General features: G+C 56.1%; 1 protein-coding gene across 1 annotated transcript in view; it reads left to right on the top strand.

Moving 5' to 3' along the window:
* Positions 1 to 25,764, top strand: part of LOC133357863 (exocyst complex component 2-like) — a 163,209-nt gene that overhangs the window by 30,764 nt on the left and 106,681 nt on the right. Inside the window, exons 5-6 of the mRNA XM_061576006.1 lie at positions 8,347 to 8,471; positions 12,856 to 12,936. Of these exons, the coding sequence (XP_061431990.1) occupies positions 8,347 to 8,471; positions 12,856 to 12,936 (206 nt within the window). The remainder of the gene's footprint in view (positions 1 to 8,346; positions 8,472 to 12,855; positions 12,937 to 25,764) is intronic.

Raw genomic sequence — 25,764 nt, 5'->3', positions numbered from 1 at the left:
TGTGTGACCGTCTGAGGCTGTGTGACCTCCGAGGCCGTGTGACCGTCTGAGGCTGTGTGACCTTCTGAGGCTGTGTGACCGTCTGAGGCTGTGTGACCGTCTGAGGCTGTGTGACCTTCCGAGGCTGTGTGACCGTCTGAGGCTGTGTGACCGTCTGAGGCTGTGTGACCGTCTGAGGCTGTGTGACCGTCTGAGGCCGTGTGACCGTCTGAGGCTGTGTGACCGTCCGAGGCTGTGTGACCGTCTGAGGCTGTGTGACCGTCTGAGGCTGTGTGACCTTCCGAGGCTGTGTGACCTTCCGAGGCTGTGTGACCGTCTGAGGCTGTGTGACTGTCCGAGGCTGTGTGACTGAGGCTGTGTGACCGTCTGAGGCTGTGTGACCGTCCGAGGCTGTGTGACCTTCCGAGGCTGTGTGACCTTCCGAGGCTGTGTGACCTTCCGAGGCTGTGTGACCTTCCGAGGCTGTGTGACCGTCTGAGGCTGTGTGACCATCTGAGGCTGTGTGACCATCCTAGGCTGTGTGACCTTCTGAGGCTGTGACCGTCTGAGGCTGTGTGACCGTCTGAGGCTGTGTGACCATCCGAGGCTGTGTGACCTTCTGAGGCTGTGACCGTCTGAGGCTGTGTGACCTTCCGAGGCTGTGTGACCTTCCGAGGCTGTGTGACCTTCCGAGGCTGTGTGACCATCCGAGGCTGTGTGACCGTCTGAGGCTGTGTGACCATCTGAGGCTGTGTGACCTTCCGAGGCTGTGTGACCATCTGAGGCTGTGTGACCTTCTGAGGCTGTGTGACCTTCCGAGGCTGTGTGACCTTCCGAGGCTGTGTGACCTTCTGAGGCTGTGTGACCATCTGAGGCTGTGTGACCGTCTGAGGCTGTGTGACCGTCCGAGGCTGTGTGACCTTCCGAGGCTGTGTGACAGTCTGAGGCTGTGTGACCTTCCGAGGCTGTAAGACCATCTGAGGCTGTGTGACCTTCCGAGGCTGTGTGACCGTCCGAGGCTGTGTGACCTTCCGAGGCTGTGTGACCGTCCGAGGCTGTGTGACCTTCCGAGGCTGTGTGCCCGTCTGAGGCTGTGTGACCATCTGAGGCTGTGTGACCGTCTGAGGTTGTGTGACTGAGGCTGTGTGACCATCTGAGGCTGTGTGACCGTCTGAGGCTGTGTGACTGTCTGAGGCTGTGTGACCATCTGAGGCTGTGTGACCGTCTGAGGCTGTGTGACCTTCTGAGGCTGTGTGACCGTCTGAGGCTGTGTGACCGTCTGAGGCTGTGTGACCATCTGAGGCTGTGTGACCGTCTGAGGCTGTGTGACCTTCTGAGGCTGTGTGACCTTCCGAGGCTGTGTGACCTTCTGAGGCTGTGTGACCATCTGAGGCTGTGTGACCGTCTGAGGCTGTGTGACCGTCTGAGGCTGTGTGACCGTCCGAGGCTGTGTGACCTTCCGAGGCTGTGTGACCGTCCGAGGCTGTGTGACCTTCTGAGGCTGTGTGACCGTCCGAGGCTGTGTGACCTTCTGAGGCTGTGTGACCTTCCGTGGCTGTGTGACCTTCTGAGGCTGTGTGACCTTCTGAGGCTGTGTGACCTTCCGAGTCTGTGTGACCGTCCGAGGCCGTGTGACCTTCTGAGGCTGTGTGACCTTCCGAGGCTGTGTGACCGTCTGAGGCTGTGTGACCTTCCGAGGCTGTGTGACCTTCTGAGGCTGTGTGACCTTCTGAGGCTGTGTGACCGTCTGAGGCTGTGACCTTCTGAGGCTGTGTGACCTTCCGAGGCTGTGTGACCGTCCGAGGCTGTGTGACCGTCCGAGGCTGTGTGACCGTCTGAGGTTGTGTGACCGTCTGAGGCTGTGTGACCGTCTGAGGCTGTGTGACCGTCTGAGGCTGTGTGACCTTCCGAGGCTGTGTGACCGTCTGAGGCTGTGTGACCTTCCAAGGCTGTGTGACCATCTGAGGCTGTGTGACCTTCCGAGGCTGTGTGACCGTCTGAGGCTGTGTGACCTTCCGAGGCTGTGTGACCGTCTGAGGCTGTGTGACCATCTGAGGCTGTGTGACCATCTGAGGCTGTGTGACCATCTGAGGCTGTGTGACCGTCTGAGGTTGTTTGACCGTCTGAGGTTGTGTGACCGTCTGAGGCTGTGTGACCGTCTGAGGCTGTGTGACCGTCTGAGGTTGTGTGACCTTCTGATACTGTGTGACCTTCTGAGGCTGTGTGACCGTCTGAGGTTGTGTGACCTTCCGAGGCTGTGTGACCTTCTGAGGCTGTGTGACCTTCTGAGGCTGTGTGACCGTCTGAGGCTGTGTGACCTTCCGAGGCTGTGTGACCGTCTGAGGCTGTGTGACCGTCTGAGGCTGTGTGACCTTCCGAGGCTGTGTGACCGTCTGAGGCTGTGTGACCGTCTGAGGCTGTGTGACCTTCTGAGACTGTGTGACCGTCTGAGGCTGTGTGACCGTCTGAGGCTGTGTGACCGTCTGAGGCTGTGTGACCGTCTGAGGTTGTGTGACTGAGGCTGTGTGACCGTCTGAGGCTGTGTGACCGTCTGAGGCTGTGTGACCTTCTGAGGCTGTGTGACCTTCTGAGGCTGTGTGACCATCTGAGGCTGTGTGACCGTCTGAGGCTGTGTGACCGTCTGAGGTTGTGTGACCGACCGAGGCTGTGTGACCTTCCGAGGCTGTGTGACCGACCGAGGCTGTGTGACCGTCTGAGGTTGTGTGACCGTCTGAGGCTGTGTGACCGTCTGAGGCTGTGTGACCTTCCGAGGCTGTGTGACCGTCTGAGGCTGTGTGACCTTCTGAGACTGTGTGACTGTCTGAGGCTGTGTGACCGTCTGAGGTTGTGTGACTGAGGCTGTGTGACCGTCTGAGGCTGTGTGACCGTCTGAGGCTGTGTGACCTTCTGAGGCTGTGTGACCTTCCGAGGCTGTGTGACCGTCTGAGGCTGTGTGACCTTCTGAGGCTGTGTGACCGTCTGAGGCTGTGTGACCGTCTGAGGCTGTGTGACCGTCTGAGGCTGTGTGACCGTCTGAGGCTGTGTGACCGTCTGAGGCTGTGTGACCGTCTGAGGCTGTGTGACCGTCTGAGATTGTGTGACCGTCTGAGGCTGTGTGACCTTCTGAGGCTGTGTGACCTTCTGAGGCTGTGTGACCTTCTGAGGCTGTGTGACCGTCTGAGGCTGTGTGACCGTCTGAGGCTGTGTGACCGTCTGAGGCTGTGTGACCGTCTGAGGCTGTGTGACCGTCTGAGGCTGTGTGACCGTCTGAGGCTGTGTGACCTTCTGAGGCTGTGTGACCGTCTGAGGCTGTGTGACCTTCTGAGGCTGTGTGACCTTCTGAGGCTGTGTGACCGACCGAGGCTGTGTGACCTTCTGAGGCTGTGTGACCTTCCGAGGCTGTGTGACCTTCCGAGGCTGTGTGACCTTCTGAGGCTGTGTGACCTTCTGAGGCTGTGTGACCGTCCGAGGCTGTGTGACCTTCTGAGGCTGTGTGACCGTCCGAGGCTGTGTGACCGTCCGAGGCTGTGTGACCGTCTGAGGCTGTGTGACCTTCTGAGGCTGTGTGACCTTCTGAGGCTGTGTTACCGTCTGAGGCTGTGTGACCTTCTGAGGCTGTGTGACCTTCCGAGGCTGTGTGACCTTCTGAGGCTGTGTGACCTTCTGAGGCTGTGTGACCTTCCGAGGCTGTGTGACCTTCTGAGGCTGTGTGACCGTCTGAGGCTGTGTGACCTTCTGAGGCTGTGTGACCGTCTGAGGCTGTGTGACCTTCTGAGGCTGTGTGACCTTCTGAGGCTGTGTGACCTTCTGAGGCTGTGTGACCTTCCTAGGCTGTGTGACCGTCTGAGGCTGTGTGACCTTCCGAGGCTGTGACCTTCTGAGGCTGTGTGACCTTCTGAGGCTGTGTGACCTTCTGAGGCTGTGTGACCGTCCGAGGCTGTGTGACCGTCCGAGGCTGTGTGACCTTCCGAGGCTGTGTGACCTTCTGAGGCTGTGTGACCTTCCGAGGCTGTGTGACCTTCTGAGGCTGTGTGACCGTCTGAGGCTGTGTGACCTTCTGAGGCTGTGTGACTGTCTGAGGCTGTGTGACCGTCCGAGGCTGTGTGACCGTCTGAGGCTGTGTGACCTTCCGAGGCTGTGTGACCGTCTGAGGCTGTGTGACCTTCCGAGGCTGTGTGACCGTCCGAGGCTGTGTGACCTTCCGAGGCTGTGTGACCGTCTGAGGCTGTGTGACCTTCTGAGGCTGTGTGACCTTCCGAGGCTGTGTGACCTTCCGAGGCTGTGTGACCTTCTGAGGCTGTGTGACCTTCCGAGGCTGTGTGACCGTCTGAGGCTGTGTGACCGTCTGAGGCTGTGTGACCGGCTGAGGCTGTGTGACCGTCTGTGGCTGTGTGACCTCCGAGGCTGTGTGACCGTCCGAGGCTGTGTGACCGTCTGAGGCCGTGTGACCGTCTGAGGCCGTGTGACCGTCTGAGGCCGTGTGACCGTCCGAGGCTGTGTGACCGTCTGAGGCTGTGTGACCGTCTGAGGCTGTGTGACCGTCTGAGGCTGTGTGACCGTCTGAGGCTGTGTGACCGTCTGAGGCTGTGTGACCGTCTGAGGCTGTGTGACCGTCTGAGGCTGTGTGACCGTCTGAGGCTGTGTGACCGTCCGAGGCTGTGTGACCGTCTGAGGCTGTGACCGTCTGAGGCTGTGTACCGTCTGAGGCTGTGTGACCGTCTGAGGGCTGTGTGACCGTCTGAGGCTGTGTGACCGTCCTGAGGCTGTGTACCTTCCGAGGCTGTGTGACCGTCTGAGGCTGTGTGACCGTCCGAGGCTGTGTGACCTTCCGAGGCTGTGTGACCTTCCGAGGCTGTGTGACCATCTGAGGCTGTGTGACCTTCCGAGGCTGTGTGACCTTCCGAGGCTGTGTGACCTTCCGAGGCTGTGTGACCGTCTGAGGCTGTGTGACCTTCCGAGGCTGTGTGACCATCTGAGGCTGTGTGACCTTCCGAGGCTGTGTGACCGCTGAGGCTGTGTGACCTTCCGAGGCTGTGTGACCTTCCGAGGCTGTGTGACCATCTGAGGCTGTGTGACCTTCCGAGGCTGTGTGACCTTCCGAGGCTGTGTGACCTTCCGAGGCTGTGTGACCATCTGAGGCTGTGTGACCTTCCGAGGCTGTGTGACCTTCCGAGGCTGTGTGACCATCTGAGGCTGTGTGACCTTCCGAGGCTGTGTGACCGTCTGAGGCTGTGTGACCTTCCGAGGCTGTGTGACCGTCTGAGGCTGTGTGACCGTCTGAGGCTGTGTGACCTTCCGAGGCTGTGTGACCGTCTGAGGCTGTGTGACCATCTGAGGCTGTGTGACCTTCCGAGGCTGTGTGACCTTCCGAGGCTGTGTGACCATCTGAGGCTGTGTGACCTTCCGAGGCTGTGTGACCGTCTGAGGCTGTGTGACCTTCCGAGGCTGTGTGACCGTCTGAGGCTGTGTGACCGTCCGAGGCTGTGTGACCTTCCGAGGCTGTGTGACCTTCCGAGGCTGTGTGACCGTCTGAGGCTGTGTGACCATCTGAGGCTGTGTGACCTTCCGAGGCTGTGTGACCTTCCGAGGCTGTGTGACCATCTGAGGCTGTGTGACCTTCCGAGGCTGTGTGACCTTCCGAGGCTGTGTGACCTTCCGAGGCTGTGTGACCTTCCGAGGCTGTGTGACCATCTGAGGCTGTGACCGTCTGAGGCTGTGTGACCTTCCGAGGCTGTGTGACCATCTGAGGCTGTGTGACCATCTGAGGCTGTGTGACCTTCCGAGGCTGTGTGACCGTCTGAGGCTGTGTGACCTTCCGAGGCTGTGTGACCGTCTGAGGCTGTGTGACCATCTGAGGCTGTGTGACCTTCCGAGGCTGTGTGACCTTCCGAGGCTGTGTGACCTTCCGAGGCTGTGTGACCTTCCGAGGCTGTGTGACCTTCCGAGGCTGTGTGACCTTCCGAGGCTGTGTGACCTTCCGAGGCTGTGTGACCGTCTGAGGCTGTGTGACCGTCTGAGGCTGTGTGACCGTCTGAGGCTGTGTGACCGTCTGAGGCTGTGTGACCGTCCGAGGCTGTGTGACTGACCGAGGCTGTGTGACCTTCTGAGGCTGTGTGACTGACCGAGGCTGTTTGACCCTCCGAGGCTGTGTGACTGACCGAGGCTGTTTGACCCTCCGAGGCTGTGTGACTGACCGAGGCTGTGTGACTGACCGAGGCTGTGTGACTGACCGAGGCTGTGTGACTGACCGAGGCTGTGTGACCGTCCGAGGCTGTGTGACTGACCGAGGCTGTGTGACTGACCGAGGCTGTGTGACCGTCCGAGGCTGTGTGACTGACCGAGGCTGTGTGACTGACCGAGGCTGTGTGACTGACCGAGGCTGTGTGACCGACCGAGGCTGTGTGACCGACCGAGGCTGTGTGACCGTCCGAGGCTGTGTGACCGACCGAGGCTGTGTGACCGACCGAGGCTGTGTGACTGACCGAGGCTGTGTGACTGACCGAGGCTGTGTGACCGACCGAGGCTGTGTGACCTTCCGAGGCTGTGTGACTGACCGAGGCCATGTGACCGTCCGAGGCCATGTGACCTTCCGAGGCTGTGTGACTGACCGAGGCTGTGTGACCGTCCGAGGCTGTGTGACCGTCCGAGGCTGTGTGACTGACCGAGGCTGTGTGACTGACCGAGGCTGTGTGACTGACCGAGGCTGTGTGACTGACCGAGGCTGTGTGACCGTCCGAGGCCATGTGACCTTCCGAGGCCGTGTGACCGTCTGAGGCTGTGTGACTGACCGAGGCTGTGTGACCTTCGGAGGCTGTGTGACCGTCTGAGGCTGTGTGACCTTCCGAGGTTGTGTGACTGACCGAGGCTGTGTGACTGACCGAGGCTGTGTGACCGTCCGAGGCTGTGTGACTGACCGAGGCTGTGTGACCTTCCGAGGCTGTGTGACTGACCGAGGCTGTGTGACCGTCCGAGGCTGTGTGACCGTCCGAGGCTGTGTGACCGACCGAGGCTGTGTGACCGTCCGAGGCTGTGTGACCGTCTGAGGCTGTGTGACCTTCCGAGGCTGTGTGACTGACCGAGGCTGTGTGACTGACCGAGGCTGTGTGACCGTCCGAGGCTGTGTGACCGACCGAGGCTGTGTGACCGTCCGAGGCTGTGTGACTGTCCGAGCCTGTGTGACCGACTGGCAATGAAGATGAGATCGATGGTGAGCGTCAACTCTTGTTGTTGTTGACGCTCGGTCGAAACCCATCTGGGGGGGGGGGGGTTCCTTTGTGCGAGGCGACACGTGGAATCGCAAAAAAGAAAAACCGGTAACCCGATGGTCACTTGTTAACGGAGAGACTTTACCCACGGTGGCTAGGAGATGTTGACTACCTCGCCTGGTGTGCAGGAGGCCGTGGGTTCGATCCCGACCCTGACGCCTGCTGCTGCTGTATATTTGGAGTTTGCATGTCTCTCTCTCATCATTATCACGGTGGCTAGGAGATGTTAACTACCTCACCTGGTGTGCAGGAGGTCGTGGGTTCAATCACGACCCCGACGCCTGCTGCTGTATATTTGGAGTTCGCGTGTCTCTCTCTCTCATCATCATCACGGTGGCTAGGAGATGTTAACTACCTCGCCTGGTGTGCAGGAGGCCGTGGGTTCGATCCCGACCCTGACGCCTGCTGCTGCTGTATATTTGGAGTTTGCATGTCTCTCTCTCATCATTATCACGGTGGCTAGGAGATGTTAACTACCTCACCTGGTGTGCAGGAGGTCGTGGGTTCAATCACGACCCCGACGCCTGCTGCTGTATATTTGGAGTTTGCGTGTCTCTCTCTCATCATCATGACGGTGGCTAGGAGATGTTAACTACCTCGCCTGGTGTGCAGGAGGCCGTGGGTTCGATCCCGACCCTGACGCCTGCTGCTGCTGCATATTTGGAGCATGCGTCTCTCCCCGTGGTTTTCCCTGCACATTTAAAATGAATGTCACCACGCGCTCAGAGTTATTTGGCTGCTGTACGTTTTCACGTGACGATGATGACGAGTCATGTGATGGCCAGGTGGCTGCTGGTTACACCGGGTGACCCGAGTTTGATTCCCGTTCACGGCCAACACCAGTGACAGCGATTATCACAACTGGTCCTGGGCCCTCCCCTAGGTCGACTCGGCCTCAAATGAGTTACCCATTGCGATGCGTAGTCAACATCCACAATGGTGGAGAGACAAAGGCGGCCGGGCGTGGTGCCGGCCACCCACGTCCCCCTCCGTGCGCGTCAGCGCCGCTGCCGCTCGCTACTAACTGCACTTGCCCCGACGGTCTGTCGGAGGCTACACGGCGGTGGTTGACCTTTGCCTTTGCCTTCTCGGCTGCCCGCAGCTTTGAGAACCTGCGGGTGGGCGTGCAGAACCTGCGCAAGCAGGCCGCCAGGAAGGACGAGGGAGGCCTCTCGTGCGTCAAGGGGGGACTCAGCACGTTCTTCGAGGCCCAGGATGCCCTGTCAGGTGAGCCCGGCGTGTGCCGTGCCGCGCCAGCCAGCGCCAAGCTGCCACACAGCCAGTGCCAGTCTGCCACACAGCCAGTGACAGCCTGCCACACAGCCAGCCTGCCACACAGCCAGCCTGCCACACAGCCAGCCTGCCACACAGCCAGTCTGCCACACAGCCTGTCACACAGCCAGCCTGCCACACAGCCAGCCTGCCACACAGCCAGTCTGCCACACAGCCTGCCACACAGCCAGTCTACCACACAGCCTGTCACACAGTCAGCCTGCCACACAGCCAGCCTGCCACACAGCCAGTCTGCCACACAGCCTGTCACACAGCCAGCCTGCCACACAGCCAGTCTGCCACACAGCCTGTCACACAGCCAGCCTGCCACACAGCCAGCCTGCCACACAGCCAGCCTGCCACACAGCCAGTCTGCCACACAGCCTGTCACACAGCCAGCCTGCCACACAGCCAGTCTGCCACACAGCCTGTCACACAGCCTGCCACACAGCCAGTCTGCCACACAGCCTGTCACACAGCCTGTCACACAATCTGCCACACAGCCAGCGCCAAGCTGCCACACAGCCAGCCTGCCACACAGTCTGCCACACAGCCGGTGCCAGCCTGCCACACAGCCAGCCTGCCACACAGTCTGCCACACAGCCGGTGCCAGCCTGCCACACAGCCTGCCACACAGCCAGCCTGCCACACAGTCTGCCACACAGCCGGTGCCAGCCTGCCACACAGCCAGCCTGCCACACAGCCTGCCACACAGCCTGCCTGCCACACAGCCTGTCACACAGCCAGCCTGCCACACAGCCAGCCTGCCACACAGCCAGCCTGCCACACAGCCTGTCACACAGCCAGCCTGCCACACAGCCTGTCACACAGCCAGCCTGCCACACAGCCAGCCTGCCACACAGCCTGTCACACAGCCAGCCTGCCACACAGCCAGCCTGCCACACAGCCAGCCTGCCACACAGCCTGTCACACAGTCTGCCACACAGTCTGCCACACAGCCTGTCACACAGCCAGCCTGCCACACAGCCTGCCACACAGTCTGCCACACAGCCGGTGCCAGCCTGTCACACAGCCAGCCTGCCACACAGCCTGCCACACAGCCAGCGCCTGCCACTGTACGTAGCCCATCGCAGCGATCGGCGTTGCGCTTATTCAGCCGAGAAGTCCTCGCCGTCTCGTCCCCACGAGGGTGCTGCCAGCTTGCTGGCGGTCCCAATCGAGCGGTGGCGCCGCGGTTAGCGCGCCGAGCAGCACTACGCACACGGCATCGGACCCCCGAGTTCGATTCGCGCTCACGGCCACCGACAGCAGCGGTCGTGGCGATTATCGGAAGCGGTGCCCCTGGGCCTCCTCCCCTAGATCGACTCAGCCTCAAAACGAGTACCCGGTACGGTGCGTAGTAAACACCGCCACTGGGGAGACAAAGGCGGCCGGGCGTGGTGCTGGCCACCCGCCCCCTCGTGTGCCACAGCGCCGGTAGCCTTCGTAGGCGCTGCTGCTGCCGCTCGCTGCTAACAGCACTCGCCACACAGTCTGTGAAGGCCTCGGTCTCGTATTGAGTCAATTTCCACGTCGTTTTGACTCGATGCCGGTGACATTGTGTTGGCGGGTTTTGGTTTTTACTTTGGGAGGAAACCGGAGAAGTCGGAGAAAACCCACGCAGAGCAGGGGGAGAGAATACAAACTCCACACTCGCTCACACTCGCTATCACACTAGCTCACGCACTTACTCTCTCACGCTCGCTCGCTCACTCGCTCACACTCGCTCACTCGCTCGCTCGCTATCACACTCGCTCACTCTCTTACGATCACACTCGCTCGCTCACTCGCTCGCTCACACACTCGCTCACACTCGCTCGCTGACTCGCTCACTCTCACACTCGCTCACCCGCTCACACACTCGCTCGTTCACACTCGCTCGCCCACTCGCACGCTCTCACACTCACTCAATTGCTCACTCGCTCGTTCTCACTCGCTCACTATCACGCTCACTCACTCACCCGCTTACTCTTACACTCGCTGACTCGCTCACTCTGACACTTGCTCACTCACACTCGCTCTCTCATTGGCTCATTCACACTCACTGTCACATTCACACGCTCACTCACGCATACTCACTCACTCACTCTCACATTCACACGCTCACTCACACTCACTCACTCGCTCACTTACTCACTCACGCTCGTTTATGCTCGCTCACTCTCACTGGCTCATTCACGCTCACTTTCACATTCACACGCTCACTCACGCATGCTCACTCGCTCACTTACTCACTCACGCTCGTTTATGCTCGCTCACTCTCACTGGCTCATTCACACTCACTGTCACATTCACACGCTCACTCACGCATACTCACTCGCTCACTCTCACATTCACACGCTCACTCACACTCACTCACTCGCTCACTTACTCACTCACGCTCGTTTATACTCGCTCACTCTCACTGGCTCATTCACGCTCACTTTCACATTCACACGCTCACTCACGCATGCTCACTCGCTCACTCACTCGCTCACACTCGCTCACTCTCTCGCTTTCTCGCTCACTCGCTCGCATACTCGCTCACTCACTCACTCACACTCGCTCACCCTCTCGTTTACTCGCTCACCCTCTCACTCGCTCACGCTCACTCACTCACTCACACTCGCTCACTCTCTCGCTTACTCGCTCACCCTCTCGCTTACTCGCTCACCCTCTCACTCGCTCACGCTCACTCACTCACTCTCGCTCACTCACTCACACTCGCTCATGCTCGCTCACTGACACCCGCTCGCTCGGTCACACGTACTCGCTCACTCTCGCTCGCTCACTCTCACTCGCTCTCACTCACTCGCTCGCTTTCACTCGCTCGCTCTCCCTCCCTCACTCGCTCTCACTTTCACATGTCCACACACTCGCACACAGACGCACACAAAGACAAGACACGGATTCCCCGCTACGTGCGGGGTGCGTCCAGAGGGGCCGCCCACAAGCCCCTGTTGGAAAGCGGTCGCCCTCTGATTATTATTATTAATGACGGGAAAATGGAGCAATTTTAATGCTAATGACATCCTCCCTGGAGGATTATAATGGCCGGGTCGGAGACTTGCTAGCATCCACGTCTTGGGTTTGCGCGGTGGGTCTGGGTGTCTCTCTCCCAGGGGGTTCATAATGACCGTGTCCCAGACTCTGAGCCAGAGACACTGAGGACCTGAGTTCAGGCCCTGGGTCTGGGTGTCTCTCTCCCAGGAGGTTCATAATGACCGTGTCTCAGACTCTGAGCCAGAGACACTGAGGACCTGGGTTCAGGCCCTGGGTCTGGGTGTCTCTCTCCCAGGGGGTTCATAATGACCGTGTCACACACTCTGAGCCAGAGACACTGAGGCCCTGGGTTCAGGCCCTGGGTCTGGGTGTCTCTCTCCCAGGGGGTTCATAATGACCGTGTCCCAGACTCTGAGCCAGAGACACTGAGGCCCTGGGTTCAGGCCCTGGGTCTGGGTGTCTCTCTCCCAGGGGGTTCATGATGATCGTGTCCCAGACTCTGAGCCAGAGACACTGAGGCCCTGGGTTCAGGCCCTGGGTCTGGGTGTCTCTCTCCCAGGGGGTTCATGATGATCGTGTCCCAGACTCTGAGTTAGAGACACTGAGGCCCTGGGTTCAGGCCGTGGGTCTGGGTGTCTCTCTCCCAGGGGGTTCATGATGATCGTGTCCCAGACTCTAAGCCAGAGACACTGAGGCCCTGGGTTCAGGCCCTGGGTCTGGGTGTCTCTCTCCCAGGGGGTTCATGATGATCGTGTCCCAGACTCTGAGCCAGAGACACTGAGGCCCTGGGTTCAGGCCCTGGGTCTGGGTGTCTCTCTCCCAGGAGGTTCATAATGATCGTGTCCCAGACTCTGAGCCAGAGACACTGAGGTCCGAGATTCAAGTCATTGGGCTGAATGTGTCGCAATCATTCTCGGGGGAGGTTTTATAATGGCCGTGTCAAGATCATTGGGCCAGCAGGTGTGAGAATGCGTGTCGCTAGATCTGATGAGCGTAATATTGCGTTGCTTTAGAGCAGCAATTGTCTGTTAGGTCGATGTGTGTAGGGGAGCGGTGGTGGAGCGGTTAGCGCGCTACGAACCCGGTGACCCGAGTTCGATTCCTGCTCACGGCCGCCAACGCCAGTGACGGTTATCTGAACCGGTCCTGGGCCTCCCTTAGGTCGACTCAGCCGTAAATGAGTACTGTGTGTTGTGAACACCGCCACTGGGGAGACAAAGGCGGCCGGGCGTGGTGCTGGCCACCCACCCCATCGCGTGCAACGGTGGCCGGCCTTCGTAGGTGCCGCTCGCTAACTGCACTTGCCCCAGCGGGTCTGTGAAGGCTATCCGGGGTCTTTTGTCTTTGTCTCTTGCAGCGATTCACCAGCGGCTGGAGGAGGAGGGCACGAAGACGGTGGAGGGTTGCATGACGGAGGAGCTGGAGTACATCCTGCAGAGTGAGTCCCACCACCCCCACCACCACCCACAACAACAACAACAGCAGCAGCAACAACAACAGCAGCAGCAGCTTGCGCCAGGCCAGGTGCACGTAGCCTGGCGCAAGCGTCACCCAGTTGCCTCCCCACCTCCCCCCCCCACACACACACACAGTGAGTATAGTGTTTGTACACACACACACACAGTGGGTATAGTGTTTGTACACACACACAGTGAGTATAGTGTTTGTACACACACACACAGTGGATATAGTGTTTGTACACACACACACACAGTGAGTATAGTGTTTGTACACACACACACACAGTGGGTATAGTGTTTGTACACACACACACAGTGGATATAGTGTTTGTACACACACACAGTGGGTATAGTGTTTGTACACACACACACAGTGAGTATAGTGTTTGTACACACACACACAGTGAGTATAGTGTTTGTACACACACACACAGTGAGTATAGTGTTTGTACACACACACACAGTGAGTATAGTGTTTGCACACACACACACAGTGAGTATAGTGTTTGCACACACACAGTGAGTATAGTGTGTGTACACACACACACAGTGAGTATAGTGTTTGTACACACACACACAGTGGATATAGTGTTTGTACACACACACAGTGGGTATAGTGTTTGTACACACACACACAGTGAGTATAGTGTTTGTACACACACACACAGTGAGTATAGTGTTTGTACACACACACACAGTGAGTATAGTGTTTGTACACACACACACACAGTGAGTATAGTGTTTGTACACACACACACAGTGAGTATAGTGTTTGTACACACACACACACAGTGAGTATAGTGTTTGTACACACACACACAGTGAGTATAGTGTTTGTACACACACACACACAGTGAGTATAGTGTTTGTACACACACACACACAGTGAGTATAGTGTTTGTACACACACACACACAGTGAGTATAGTGTTTGTACACACACACACACAGTGGGTATAGTGTTTGTACACACACACACAGTGAGTATAGTGTTTGTACACACACACACACAGTGGGTATAGTGTTTGTACACACACACACAGTGAGTATAGTGTTTGTACACACACACACACAGTGAGTATAGTGTTTGTACACACACACACAGTGAGTATAGTGTTTGTACACACACACACAGTGAGTATAGTGTTTGTACACACACACACAGTGAGTATAGTGTTTGTACACACACACACAGTGAGTATAGTGTTTGTACACACACACACAGTGAGTATAGTGTTTGTACACACACACACACAGTGAGTATAGTGTTTGTACACACACACACAGTGAGTATAGTGTTGTACACACACCACACAGTGAGTATAGTGTTTGTACACACACACACAGTGAGTATAGTGTTTGTACACACACACACACAGTGAGTATAGTGTTTGTACACACACACACACAGTGAGTATAGTGTTTGTACACACACACACAGTGAGTATAAGTGTTTGTACACCACACACACAGTGAGGTATAGTGTTTGTACACACACACACAGTGAGTATAGTGTTTGTACACACACACACACGTGAGTATAGTGTTTGTACACACACACACACAGTGAGTATAGTGTTTGTACACACACACACAGTGAGTATAGTGTTGTACACACACACACACAGTGAGTATAGTGTTTGTACACACACACACAGTGAGTATAGTGTTTTGTACACACACACACAGTGAGTATAGTGTTTGTACACACACACACAGTGAGTATAGTGTTTGTACACACACCACACAGTGAGTATAGTGTTTGTACACACACACACAGTGAGTATAGTGTTGTACACACACACACACAGTGAGTATAGTGTTTGTACACACCACACACACATGAGTATAGTTGTTTGTACACACACACACATCCAGTGAGTATAGTGTGTGTACACACCCACACACACACAGTGAATATAGTGTTGTACACACACACACACAGTGAGTATAGTGTTTGTACACACACACCTACAGTAAGTATTAGTGTTTGTACCACACACACACCACAGTGAGTATAGTGTGGGTGTACACACACACACAGTACACACACCACACAGTGAGTATAGTGTTTGTACACACACCACACACAGTGAGTATAGTGTTTGTACACCCACACACACAGTGAGTATAGTTGTTTGTACACACACACACACAGTGAGTCATAGTGTTTGTACACCACACACACACAGTGAGTATAGTGTTTGTACACACACACAGACACAGTGAGTATAGTGGTTTTGTACACACACACACAGTAAGTATAGTGTTTGTACACCACACACACAGTGAGTATAGTGTTTGTACACCACACCACCCCAGTAAGTATAGTGTTTGTACACACACACACACAGTGGAGTATAGTGTTTGTACACACACACACACACAGTGAGTATAGTGTTTGTACACACACACACCAGTGGTATAGTGTTTGTACACACACACACACAGTGAGTATAGTGTTTGTACACACACACACACAGTGGTATAGTGTTTGTACACACACACACAGTGAGTATAGTGTTTGTACACACACACACACAGTGAGTATAGTGTTTGTACACACACACACACAGTGAGTATTGTGTTTGTACACACACACACACACAGTGAGTATAGTGTGTGTACACACACACACACACACAGTGAGTATAGTGTTTGTACACACACACACACAGTGGGTATAGTGTTTGTACACACACACACACAGTGAGTATAGTGTTTGTACACACACACACACAGTGGGTATAGTGTTTGTACACACACACACACAGTGGGTATAGTGTTTGTACACACACACAGTAAGTATAGTGTTTGCACACACACACACACAGTGAGTATAGTGTTTGCACACACACACACAGTGGGTATAGTGTTTGTACACACACACACACAGTGGGTATAGTGTTTGTACACACACACACACAGTGGGTATAGTGTTTGTACACACACACAGTAAGTATAGTGTTTGCACACACACACACACGTTGGGCATAGGGCAAGTCATGTTGGTAGCGAGTAGCAGCAGCAGCACCTACGGAGGCTACCGGCACCGTGGCTCACGAGGGGGCAGGTGGCCAGCACCACGACTGCCCGGCCGCCTTTGTCTCCCCGGTGGCGATGTTTACTCCGGCACACGGTAAGCCGGGCACTCGGCTCCTCGAATCTCGAGGAGTCGGTGAATTGGAGTGTCAGAGTGTGGGATGGTAATTGATGCGAGAGTGGGTGAGAGAGAGAGAGTGTGTGAGAGAGTGAGTGAGTCTGTGTATTCTCTTCCCCGTGTTGTGCACGAGTTTCCTCCCCCGTAGCTAGACATGAAGACAAAGGTCCCCCATGTAGCCTCCCACAGACTGCTGGGGCAAGTGCTCTTAACGAGTGGCACGCGAGGATGGCGGGAGGTCGGCACCACGCCCGGCCGCCTTTGTCTCCCCAGTGGCGATGTTTACACACCGGGTACTCATTTGAGGTCGAGTCGACCTAGAGGAAGGGACGCAGGACCGGTTTAGATCGAAGCGTCGCTGGCGTTGGCCGTGAGCGGGAATCGAACTTGGGTCGCCGGGTTCATAGCGCTGCTGCTGCCGCTACCACCACCGCTCCCCACGTAGCGAGACAATGGCGGTGACGTCACCATGGCGCTCGTGCCAGGCTAGGTGCACGTGAGGACCACGTGAAGTGTCGAACGCCCGCTGGCAGGAGGTGACGGGACAGACCCGGCAGGCGCCGTGGGTCGACTGACTGAGATGGCTGGCCGATGCGCCACCGGCGAGTTTGCTTACTGACTCATTCACTCACTCACTCATTCACACACTCATTCACACACTCATTCACACACTCACTCACTCACACACTCATTCACTCACTCATTCATTCACTCGCTCATTCACTCACTCGCTCACTCATTCACTCGCTCACACTTACACACACACACTCATTCACTCACTCACACACGCACACACACACACACACGCACACGCACACACGCATACACACACGCACACACACATGCATGTACACGGAGACACGCACACTCGCACGCACACACACACGTACACGCGCACGCATACGAATACACACACGCGCACACGCATACATGCACACGCACACACACATACATACAGGCGCACACGTGCACAAACGCACACACACGTACGCACGCACGCACACGCGCGCACGTTCGATCGCTCGTACAAAGTCACGCGGTATTGGCCAACCAACATGGCGATGCCGGCTGAAGGAACGCCAACGACGACTCTGTCGGCACGCGGCGGCGGCGGCGGTGAGCGCGGCAGGAACCTCGCGAGCGCCCCGCCTCTACAGGCTCGGCGGGGAGGTCTCAGCAGACGTCGCAAGCGGGTTTTGATTCCTTACCCGTACCCGTACCCGGCCGCACCAGGGTCGCAAATGGGTACCCGTACCCTATCCGATACCCGGCTACCCGTACCCGGCCGGGTATCGGGTAGGGTACGGGTATCGGGTACCCGGTTGCAACCTCTGGGTCTTAGTGGGCCCGCGCTGTGGAGCCATGCGCTTGAAAAATCATCGCGATGGAAAACTCGTTTCTTTAGAACTGCTTTCTGTCGCGCAACTGCCATTAGCTGCTGTTGGGGTGCAAAAGGTGGTGCGAAAGAAGTTCAACATACACACAGAGACCCATAGACTCACACAGAGACCCGTAGACTCACAGAGAGACCCATAGACTCACACAGAGACCCATAGACTCACACAGAGACCCATAGACTCACACAGAGACACATAGACTCACACAGAGACACGTAGACTCACACAGAGACACATAGACTCACACAGAGACCCATAGACTGACACAGAGACCCATAGACTCACACACAGAGACACATATACTCACACAGAGACCCATAGACTCACACAGAGACACATAGACTCACACAGAGACCCATAGACTCACACAGAGACCCATAGACTCACACAGAGACCCATAGACTGACACAGATACCCATAGACTCACACACAGAGACACATATACTCACACAGAGACCCATAGACTCACACAGAGACACATAGACTCACACAGAGACCCATAGACTCACACAGAGACCCATAGACTCACACAGAGACCCGTAGACTCACACAGAGACCCATAGACTCACACAGAGACCCATAGACTCACACAGAGACCCATAGACTCACACAGAGACACATAGACTCACACAGAGACCCATAGACTCACACAGAGACCCATAGACTCACACAGAGACCCGTAGACTCACACAGAGACCCATAGACTCACACAGAGACCCATAGACTCACACAGAGACACATAGACTCACACAGAGACCCATAGACTCACACAGAGACCCATAGACTCACACAGAGACACATAGACTCACACAGAGACCCATAGACTCACACAGAGACCCATAGACTGACACAGAGACCCATAGACTCACACACAGAGACACATATACTCACACAGAGACCCATAGACTCACACAGAGACACATAGACTCACACAGAGACCCATAGACTCACACAGAGACCCATAGACTCACACAGAGACCCGTAGACTCACACAGAGACCCATAGACTCACACAGAGACCCATAGACTCACACAGAGACCCATAGACTCACACAGAGACACATAGACTCACACAGAGACCCGTAGACTCACACAGAGACACATAGACTCACACAGAGACACATAGACTCACACAGAGACCCATAGACTCACACAGAGACACATAGACTCACACAGAGACACATAGACTCACACAGAGACCCATAGACTCACACAGAGACCCATAGACTCACACACAGAGACACATAGACTCACACAGAGACCTATAGACTCACACAGAGACCCATAGACTCACACAGAGACACATAGACTCACACAGAGACCCATAGACTCACACAGAGACACATAGACTCACACAGAGACACATAGACTCACACAGAGACCCATAGACTCACACAGAGACCCATATACTCACACAGAGACCTATAGACTCACACAGAGACCCATAGACTCACACAGAGACCCATAGACTCACACAGAGACCCATAGACTCACACAGAGACCCATAGACTCACACAGAGACACATAGACTCACACAGAGACACATATACTCACACAGAGACCCATAGACTCACACAGAGACCCATAGACTCACACAGAGACACATAGACTCACACAGAGACACATATACTCACACAGAGACCCATAGACTCACACAGAGACCCATAGACTCACACAGAGACCCATAGACTCACACAGAGACCCATAGACTCACACAGAGACCCATAGACTCACACAGAGACCCATAGACTCACACAGAGACACATATACTCGCACAGAGACCCATAGACTCACACAGAGACCCATAGACTCACACAGAGACCCGTAGACTCACACAGAGACCCGTAGACTCACACAGAGACCCGTAGACTCACAGAGAGACCCATAGACTCACACAGAGACACATAGACTCACACAGAGACCCATAGACTCACACAGAGACCCATCGACTCACACAGAGACCCATAGACTCACACAGAGACCCATAGACTCACACAGAGACCCATAGACTCACACAGAGACCCATAGACTCACACAGAGACACATATACTCACACAGAGACACATAGACTCACACAGAGACCCATTTCTTTAGAAAGGCTTGTTGTTGTTGTTGTTGACGTGTTTAGTTTGTTGTGCTCCCCCCCCCCTCCGCACCTCCGATTAGCACGGTTGGCTTCGTACGATGGTGCCAAAGGAGTTCAGGCATCCGTACACGCAGACACACTTACACAGGTACACACTTACACACGTACACACACACACACACTTACACACGTACACACTTACACACTTACACACGTACACACACACACACTTACGCACGTACACACACACACTTACACAGGTACACACTTACACACGTACACACACACACTTACACACGTACACACTTACACACTTACACACGTACACACACACCACTTACACAGGTACACACTTACACACGTACACACACACACACACTTACACACGTACACACTTACACACGTACATACACACGTACACACTTACACACACACACTTACACACACATACACACACGTACACACTTACACACACACACTTACACACACACATTTACACACACACACTTACACACACACACACTTACACACGTACACACTTACACACGTACACACGTACACACTTACACACACACATACACACATACACACTTACACATACACGTACACACTTACACGCAGACACACGCGGACACACGCGGACATGCGGACACACACACACGTACACACGTACACACACGTACACACACACACTTACACACTTACACGCAGACACACGCAGACACACGTGGACACGTACACACGTACACACACGTACACACGTACACACACGTACACACACGTACACACATACACACGTACACGCGGACACACGTACACACACGGATGTGTACGTGTGTATGTGCGTACACGCGGACGCGTACACACGCACACACATACATGCATGTGCACGTGTGTACGTGCGTACGCGCGTGAATAACCAATGACACGATGTTTTATTTTTTTCATCGCCGATAACAAAACTAAAATGAAACTCGACGACGATAACAACCCCTTGGGGCTGCGATGCCGGTTCGGGACACGCCGGCGATGCGGCATCGTCACGGCGTCCGTGCGCTGCACGCGGTTTTTCTTCCACGTTTTTTTGTGTTTCGTAGATTTTCTTCCACCCCCACCCCGCACCCCTCTTCCCCTAAAGCGGCGGCTAAAAATATGTGAGTGATGTGAGTGATGTGCATTCCTGGCGTTTGTGTAAACGCGTCGTATATAAGGCCAGGCCTGAGATGCTCAAAAATGCTCTCTCGCCCCGCGTGCGTGTGTGTGTGTGTGCGTGCGTGTGTGCGTGCGTGTGTGCGTGCATGCATGTGTGTGCGTGCGTATGTGCATGCATGCGTGTGCGTGTGTGCGTGCGTGTGTGCGTGCATGCGTGTGCGTGTGTGTGCGTTGTGGGGAGCGATAGTGTAGCGGTTAGCGCGCTGCGCTACGAACCTGGCGACCCGGGTTCGATTCCCGCTCACGGCTAACACCAGTGACGATTATCTGAACCGGTCCTGGGCCTCCCCTAGGTCGACTCAGCCTTAAATGAGTACCTGGTGCGGTGTGTAAACATCGCCACTGGGGAGACAAAGGCGGTCGGGCGTGGTGCTGGCCACTCACCCCCTTGTGTACCGTTCCGGCCTTCATAGGTGCTCGCTAACAGCACTTGCCCCTACAGTCTGTTAAGGCTATACGGGGGATCTTTATCTTTGTGTGTGTGCGTGTGTGTGTGCGTGCGTGTGCGTGCGTTTGTGCGTTTGTGTGTTTGTGTGTGTGCGTGCGTTTGTGTGTGCGTGTGTCTGTGTGCGTTTGTGTGTACGTGCGTTTGTGTGTGTGTGCGTGCTTGCGTTTGTGTGTCCGTGCGTTTGTGTGTGTGCGTGCTTGTGTGAGTGCGTGTGTGCTTGCATGTGTGCGTGCATGTGTGTGCGTGTGTGCGTGGGGAGCGTTGCGAAAACTCGACTCCCGCTTGCGGGCTCCGACGCCGCGGTGACGATTATCTGAACCGGTCCTGGGCCTCCCCTAGGTCGACTCCGTGTGATGTTGTGCCACAGTGCCGGCCTTCGTAGGCGCTGCCGCTACTCTCTACTTAGCAGCACTCGCCCCCCCCCCCCCCCCCAGAAGTTAAAGGCTGTACGGGGGATCTGTGTGTGTTGTTTGTGCGTGCCGTGTGAGCTATGGTGTTTTTTTTTGCCCCGCGTGAGCTATTGCTGCCGGGGTAATGAGACCACACACGGTGCACAGCGCACGCACGGAGCTCACAAACACCCCCTCCTCCTCCCCCCCGCCGCCGCCGCCGTGGTGGTGGTGGCGGCGGTGGTGGCGGTGGTGGTGGTGGAGGTGGCGGCGGTGGCGGTGGTGGCGGCGGTGGTGGTGGTGGAGGTGGCGGCGGTGGCGGTGGTGGTGGCGGCGGTGGTGGTGGAGGTGGCGGTGGTGGTGGAGGTGGCGGCGGTGGCGGTGGAGGTGGCGATGGTGGTGGCGGTGGTGGCGGCGGTGGCGGTGGAGGTGGCGGGGGTGGCGGTGGTGGTGGTGGTGGAGGTGGCGATGGTGGTGGCGGTGGTGGCGGCGGTGGTGGTGGTGGAGGTGGCGGCGGTGGCGGTGGTGGTGGCGGCGGTGGTGGTGGTGGTGCTGGCGGCGGTGGTGGCGGTGCTGGTGGCGGTGGTGGTGGCGGTGGTGGTGGCGGTGGTGGTGGCGGTGGTTGTGGCGGTGGTGGCGGTGGCGGCGGCGGTGGCGGCGGTGGCGGTGGTGGCGGCGGCGGTGGTGGTGGTGGTGGCGGTGGCGGTGGTGGTGGCGGTGGTGGTGGCGGTGGTGGTGGCGGTGATGGTGGTGGTGGTGACCGTGAGCGGGAATCGAACTCCGGGTTCGGACTGCAGTGCGCTAACCGCTGCGCCACCGCTCCCGTACCAAGGACAAAGATCCCCCGTGTAGCCTCTAACAGACTGTTGGGGCAAGTGCTGTTAGCGAGTAGCAGCAGCAGCAGCGCCTATGAAGGCCGCACTGTGTCACACGAGGGGGTGGGAGGCCAGCACCATGCCCGACCGCCTTTGTTTCCCCAGCAACGACGTTGTTTACTATACACCGGCACTGATTTGAGGCTGAGCCGACCTAGGGTAGGCCCAGGACCCGGTTCAGATAATCGCCACCCGTGGTGGTGGTGGTGACCATGAGCGGGAATCGAACTTTGGGTGCTGACCGCTGCACCACGGCGCTTGTGCCAGGCTAGGTGCACGTTGAGGCCACGTGAAGTGTCGAACTCCCGTTAGCAGGAGGTCACGGGGCAGACCCAGCAGGTGCCACGGGTCGACTGACTGAGATGACCGAGATGACTGGCTGATGCACCACCTGTGCCCCCTACTGTACCAACTTGCTGTGCTTTAGCCGCCCGGCTCCTCTGGGTGGCTAAAGCAAATACAAAGATCCCCCATACAGCCTTCACCAGACTGTCGGGGCAAGTCGCTGCTAGAAAGCAAAGCGATTAGCTGCAGGGACGCACCCTCCATGGGGTCCTGGCCCAACGATCTTGAAGAGCAAAGACAAAAGGTCCCACCCCGGGTAGCCTCCGCAGGCTGGTTGGGGCAAGTGCTGTTTGCGAGCAGCAGCAGGCAGGAAGCAGGCAGGAAGCAGGCAGCAGCAGGCAACAGCAGGCAGCAGCAGGCAGCAGCAGGCTCCAATCAAGCAGGAAGCAGGCATTATCAGGCAGTAGCAGGCAGCAGCAGGCAACAGCAGGCAGCAGCAGGCTCCAATCAAGCAGGAAGCAGGCATCATCAGGCAGCATCAGGCAGCAGCAGGCAGCAAGCAGCAGCTGGCAGGGAGCAGGCAGACAGGAGGCAGGCAGGCAGTAGCAGGCATCAGCAGGCAGCAGCAGCAGCAGTAGCAGGCAGGCAGCAGGCAGCAGCAGCAGGCAGCAGCAGTCAGTAAACAGGCAGCAGCAGGCAGCAGCAGTCAGTAAACAGGCAGCAGCAGGCAGCAGGCAGCAGACAGCAGCAGCAGTAGCAGCAGCAGTAGCAGCAGCAGCAGGCAGCAGCAGGCAGCAGCAGTCAGATAACATGCAGGCAGCGAACAGCAGCAGGCAGCAGCAGCAGGCAGCTCCAGTAGGCAGTTGCAGCAGGCAGCAGCAGTAGCAGTAGTAACGCCACAAACCCGAGTTCGATTCCTGCTCACAGCCAACGTCGGTGGCGAGCATCTTAACCAGTTCCAAGGAGTGCCTCTCCCCTAGGTCGGCTCAGCCTTAAACGGGTACCCGGTGCAGTGTATGAACGTATGTGTGTGTGTATGTGTGTGTGTCTCTGTGAGTCTATGTGTCTCTGTGTGAGTTTGTGGGTCTCTGTGTGTGTCTATGGGTCTCTGTGTGAGTCTATGGGTCTCTGTGTGTGTCTATGGATCTCTGTGTGAGTCTATGGGTCTCTGTGTGAGTATGTGGGTCTCTGTGTGAGCCTGTGGGTCTCTTTGTGAATCTATGTGTCTGTGTGAGTCTGTGAGTCTGTGTGAGTCTGTGGGTCTCTGTGTGAGTCTGTGGATCTCTGTGTGAGTTTATGTATCTCTGTGTGAGTCTGTGGATCTCTGTGTGTGTCTATGGATCTCTGTGTGAGTCTATGGGTCTCTATGTGAGTCTCTGTGTCTCTGTGTGAGTCTATGTGTCTCTGTGTGAGTCTATGGGTCTCTGTGTAAGTCTATGGGTCTCTGTGTGAGTCTACGGGTCTCTGTGTGAGTCTGTGGGTCTCTGTGTGAGTCTATGGGTCTCTGTGTAAGTCTATGGGTCTCTGTGTGAGTCTATAGCTCTCTGTGTGAGTCTATGGGTCTCTGTGTGAGTCTATGGGTCTCTGTGTGAGTCTATGGGTCTCTGTGTGAGTCTATGGGTCTCTGTGTGAGTTTATGGGTCTCTGTGTGTGTCTATGGGTCTCTGTGTGAGTCTATAGGTCTCTGTGTGTGTCTATGGATCTCTGTGTGAGTCTATGGGTCTCTGTGTGAGTATGTGGGTCTCTGTGTGAGTCTGGGGGTCTCTTTGTGAGTCTATGTGTCTGTGTGAGTCTGTGAGTCTCTGTGTGAGTCTATGGGTCTCTGTGTGAGTCTATGGCTCTCTGTGTGAGTCTGTGGGTCTCTGTGTGAGTCTATGGGTCTCTGTGTGAGTCTATGGGTTTCTGTGTGAGTCTACGGGTCTCTGTGTGAGTCTATCATCTCACTCCACCAGAGGGGGCCTGGTTTGACCCCTGGCACCAGCTGGAACCGGCGTTGGCACTGGGGAGACAAAGGCGGCCGGGCGGGTGGTTTCAGGCCCCAACGACCTGCCACGGTGGCTAGGAGATGTCAATTACCTCGCCCGGTGTACAGGAGGTTGTGGGTTCGATCCCAACCCCGACGATGCCTGCTGTATATTTTGAGTCTGCGTTTCTCTCTTTCATCATCATCACAGTGGCTTGGAGATGTCAATTACCTCGCCTGGTATACAGGAGGTTGTGGGTTCGATCCCAACCCCGACGATGCCTGCTGTATATTTTGAGTCTGCGTTTCTCTCTTTCATCATCATCACAGTGGCTTGGAGATGTTAACTACCTCGCCTGGTGTACAGGAGGTTGTGGGTTCGATCCCAACCCCGACGATGCGTGCTGTATATTTTGAGTCTGCGTTTCTCTCTTTCATCATCATCACAGTGGCTTGGAGATGTTAACTACCTCGCCTGGTATACAGGAGGTTGTGGGTTCGATCCCAACCCCGACGATGCCTGCTGTATATTTTGAGTCTGCGTTTCTCTCTTTCATCATCATCACAGTGGCTTGGAGATGTTAACTACCTCGCCTGGTATACAGGAGGTTGTGGGTTCGATCCCAACCCCGACGATGCCTGCTGTATATTTTGAGTCTGCGTTTCTCTCTTTCATCATCATCACAGTGGCTTGGAGATGTTAACTACCTCGCCTGGTGTACAGGAGGTTGTGGGTTCGATCCCAACCCCGACGATGCGTGCTGTATATTTTGAGTCTGCGTTTCTCTCTTTCATCATCATCACAGTGGCTTGGAGATGTTAACTACCTCGCCTGGTATACAGGAGGTTGTGGGTTCGATCCCAACCCCGACGATGCCTGCTGTATATTTTGAGTCTGCGTTTCTCTCTTTCATCATCATCACAGTGGCTTGGAGATGTTAACTACCTCGCCTGGTATACAGGAGGTTGTGGGTTCGATCCCAACCCCGACGA

Source organism: Lethenteron reissneri, chromosome 60, assembly GCF_015708825.2.
Source record: "Lethenteron reissneri isolate LAM-NWPU_2019-01 chromosome 60, ASM1570882v1, whole genome shotgun sequence".
Taxonomy (NCBI): Eukaryota; Metazoa; Chordata; class Hyperoartia; order Petromyzontiformes; family Petromyzontidae; genus Lethenteron; species Lethenteron reissneri.
This window is presented reverse-complemented; position numbering and strand designations above follow the sequence as displayed.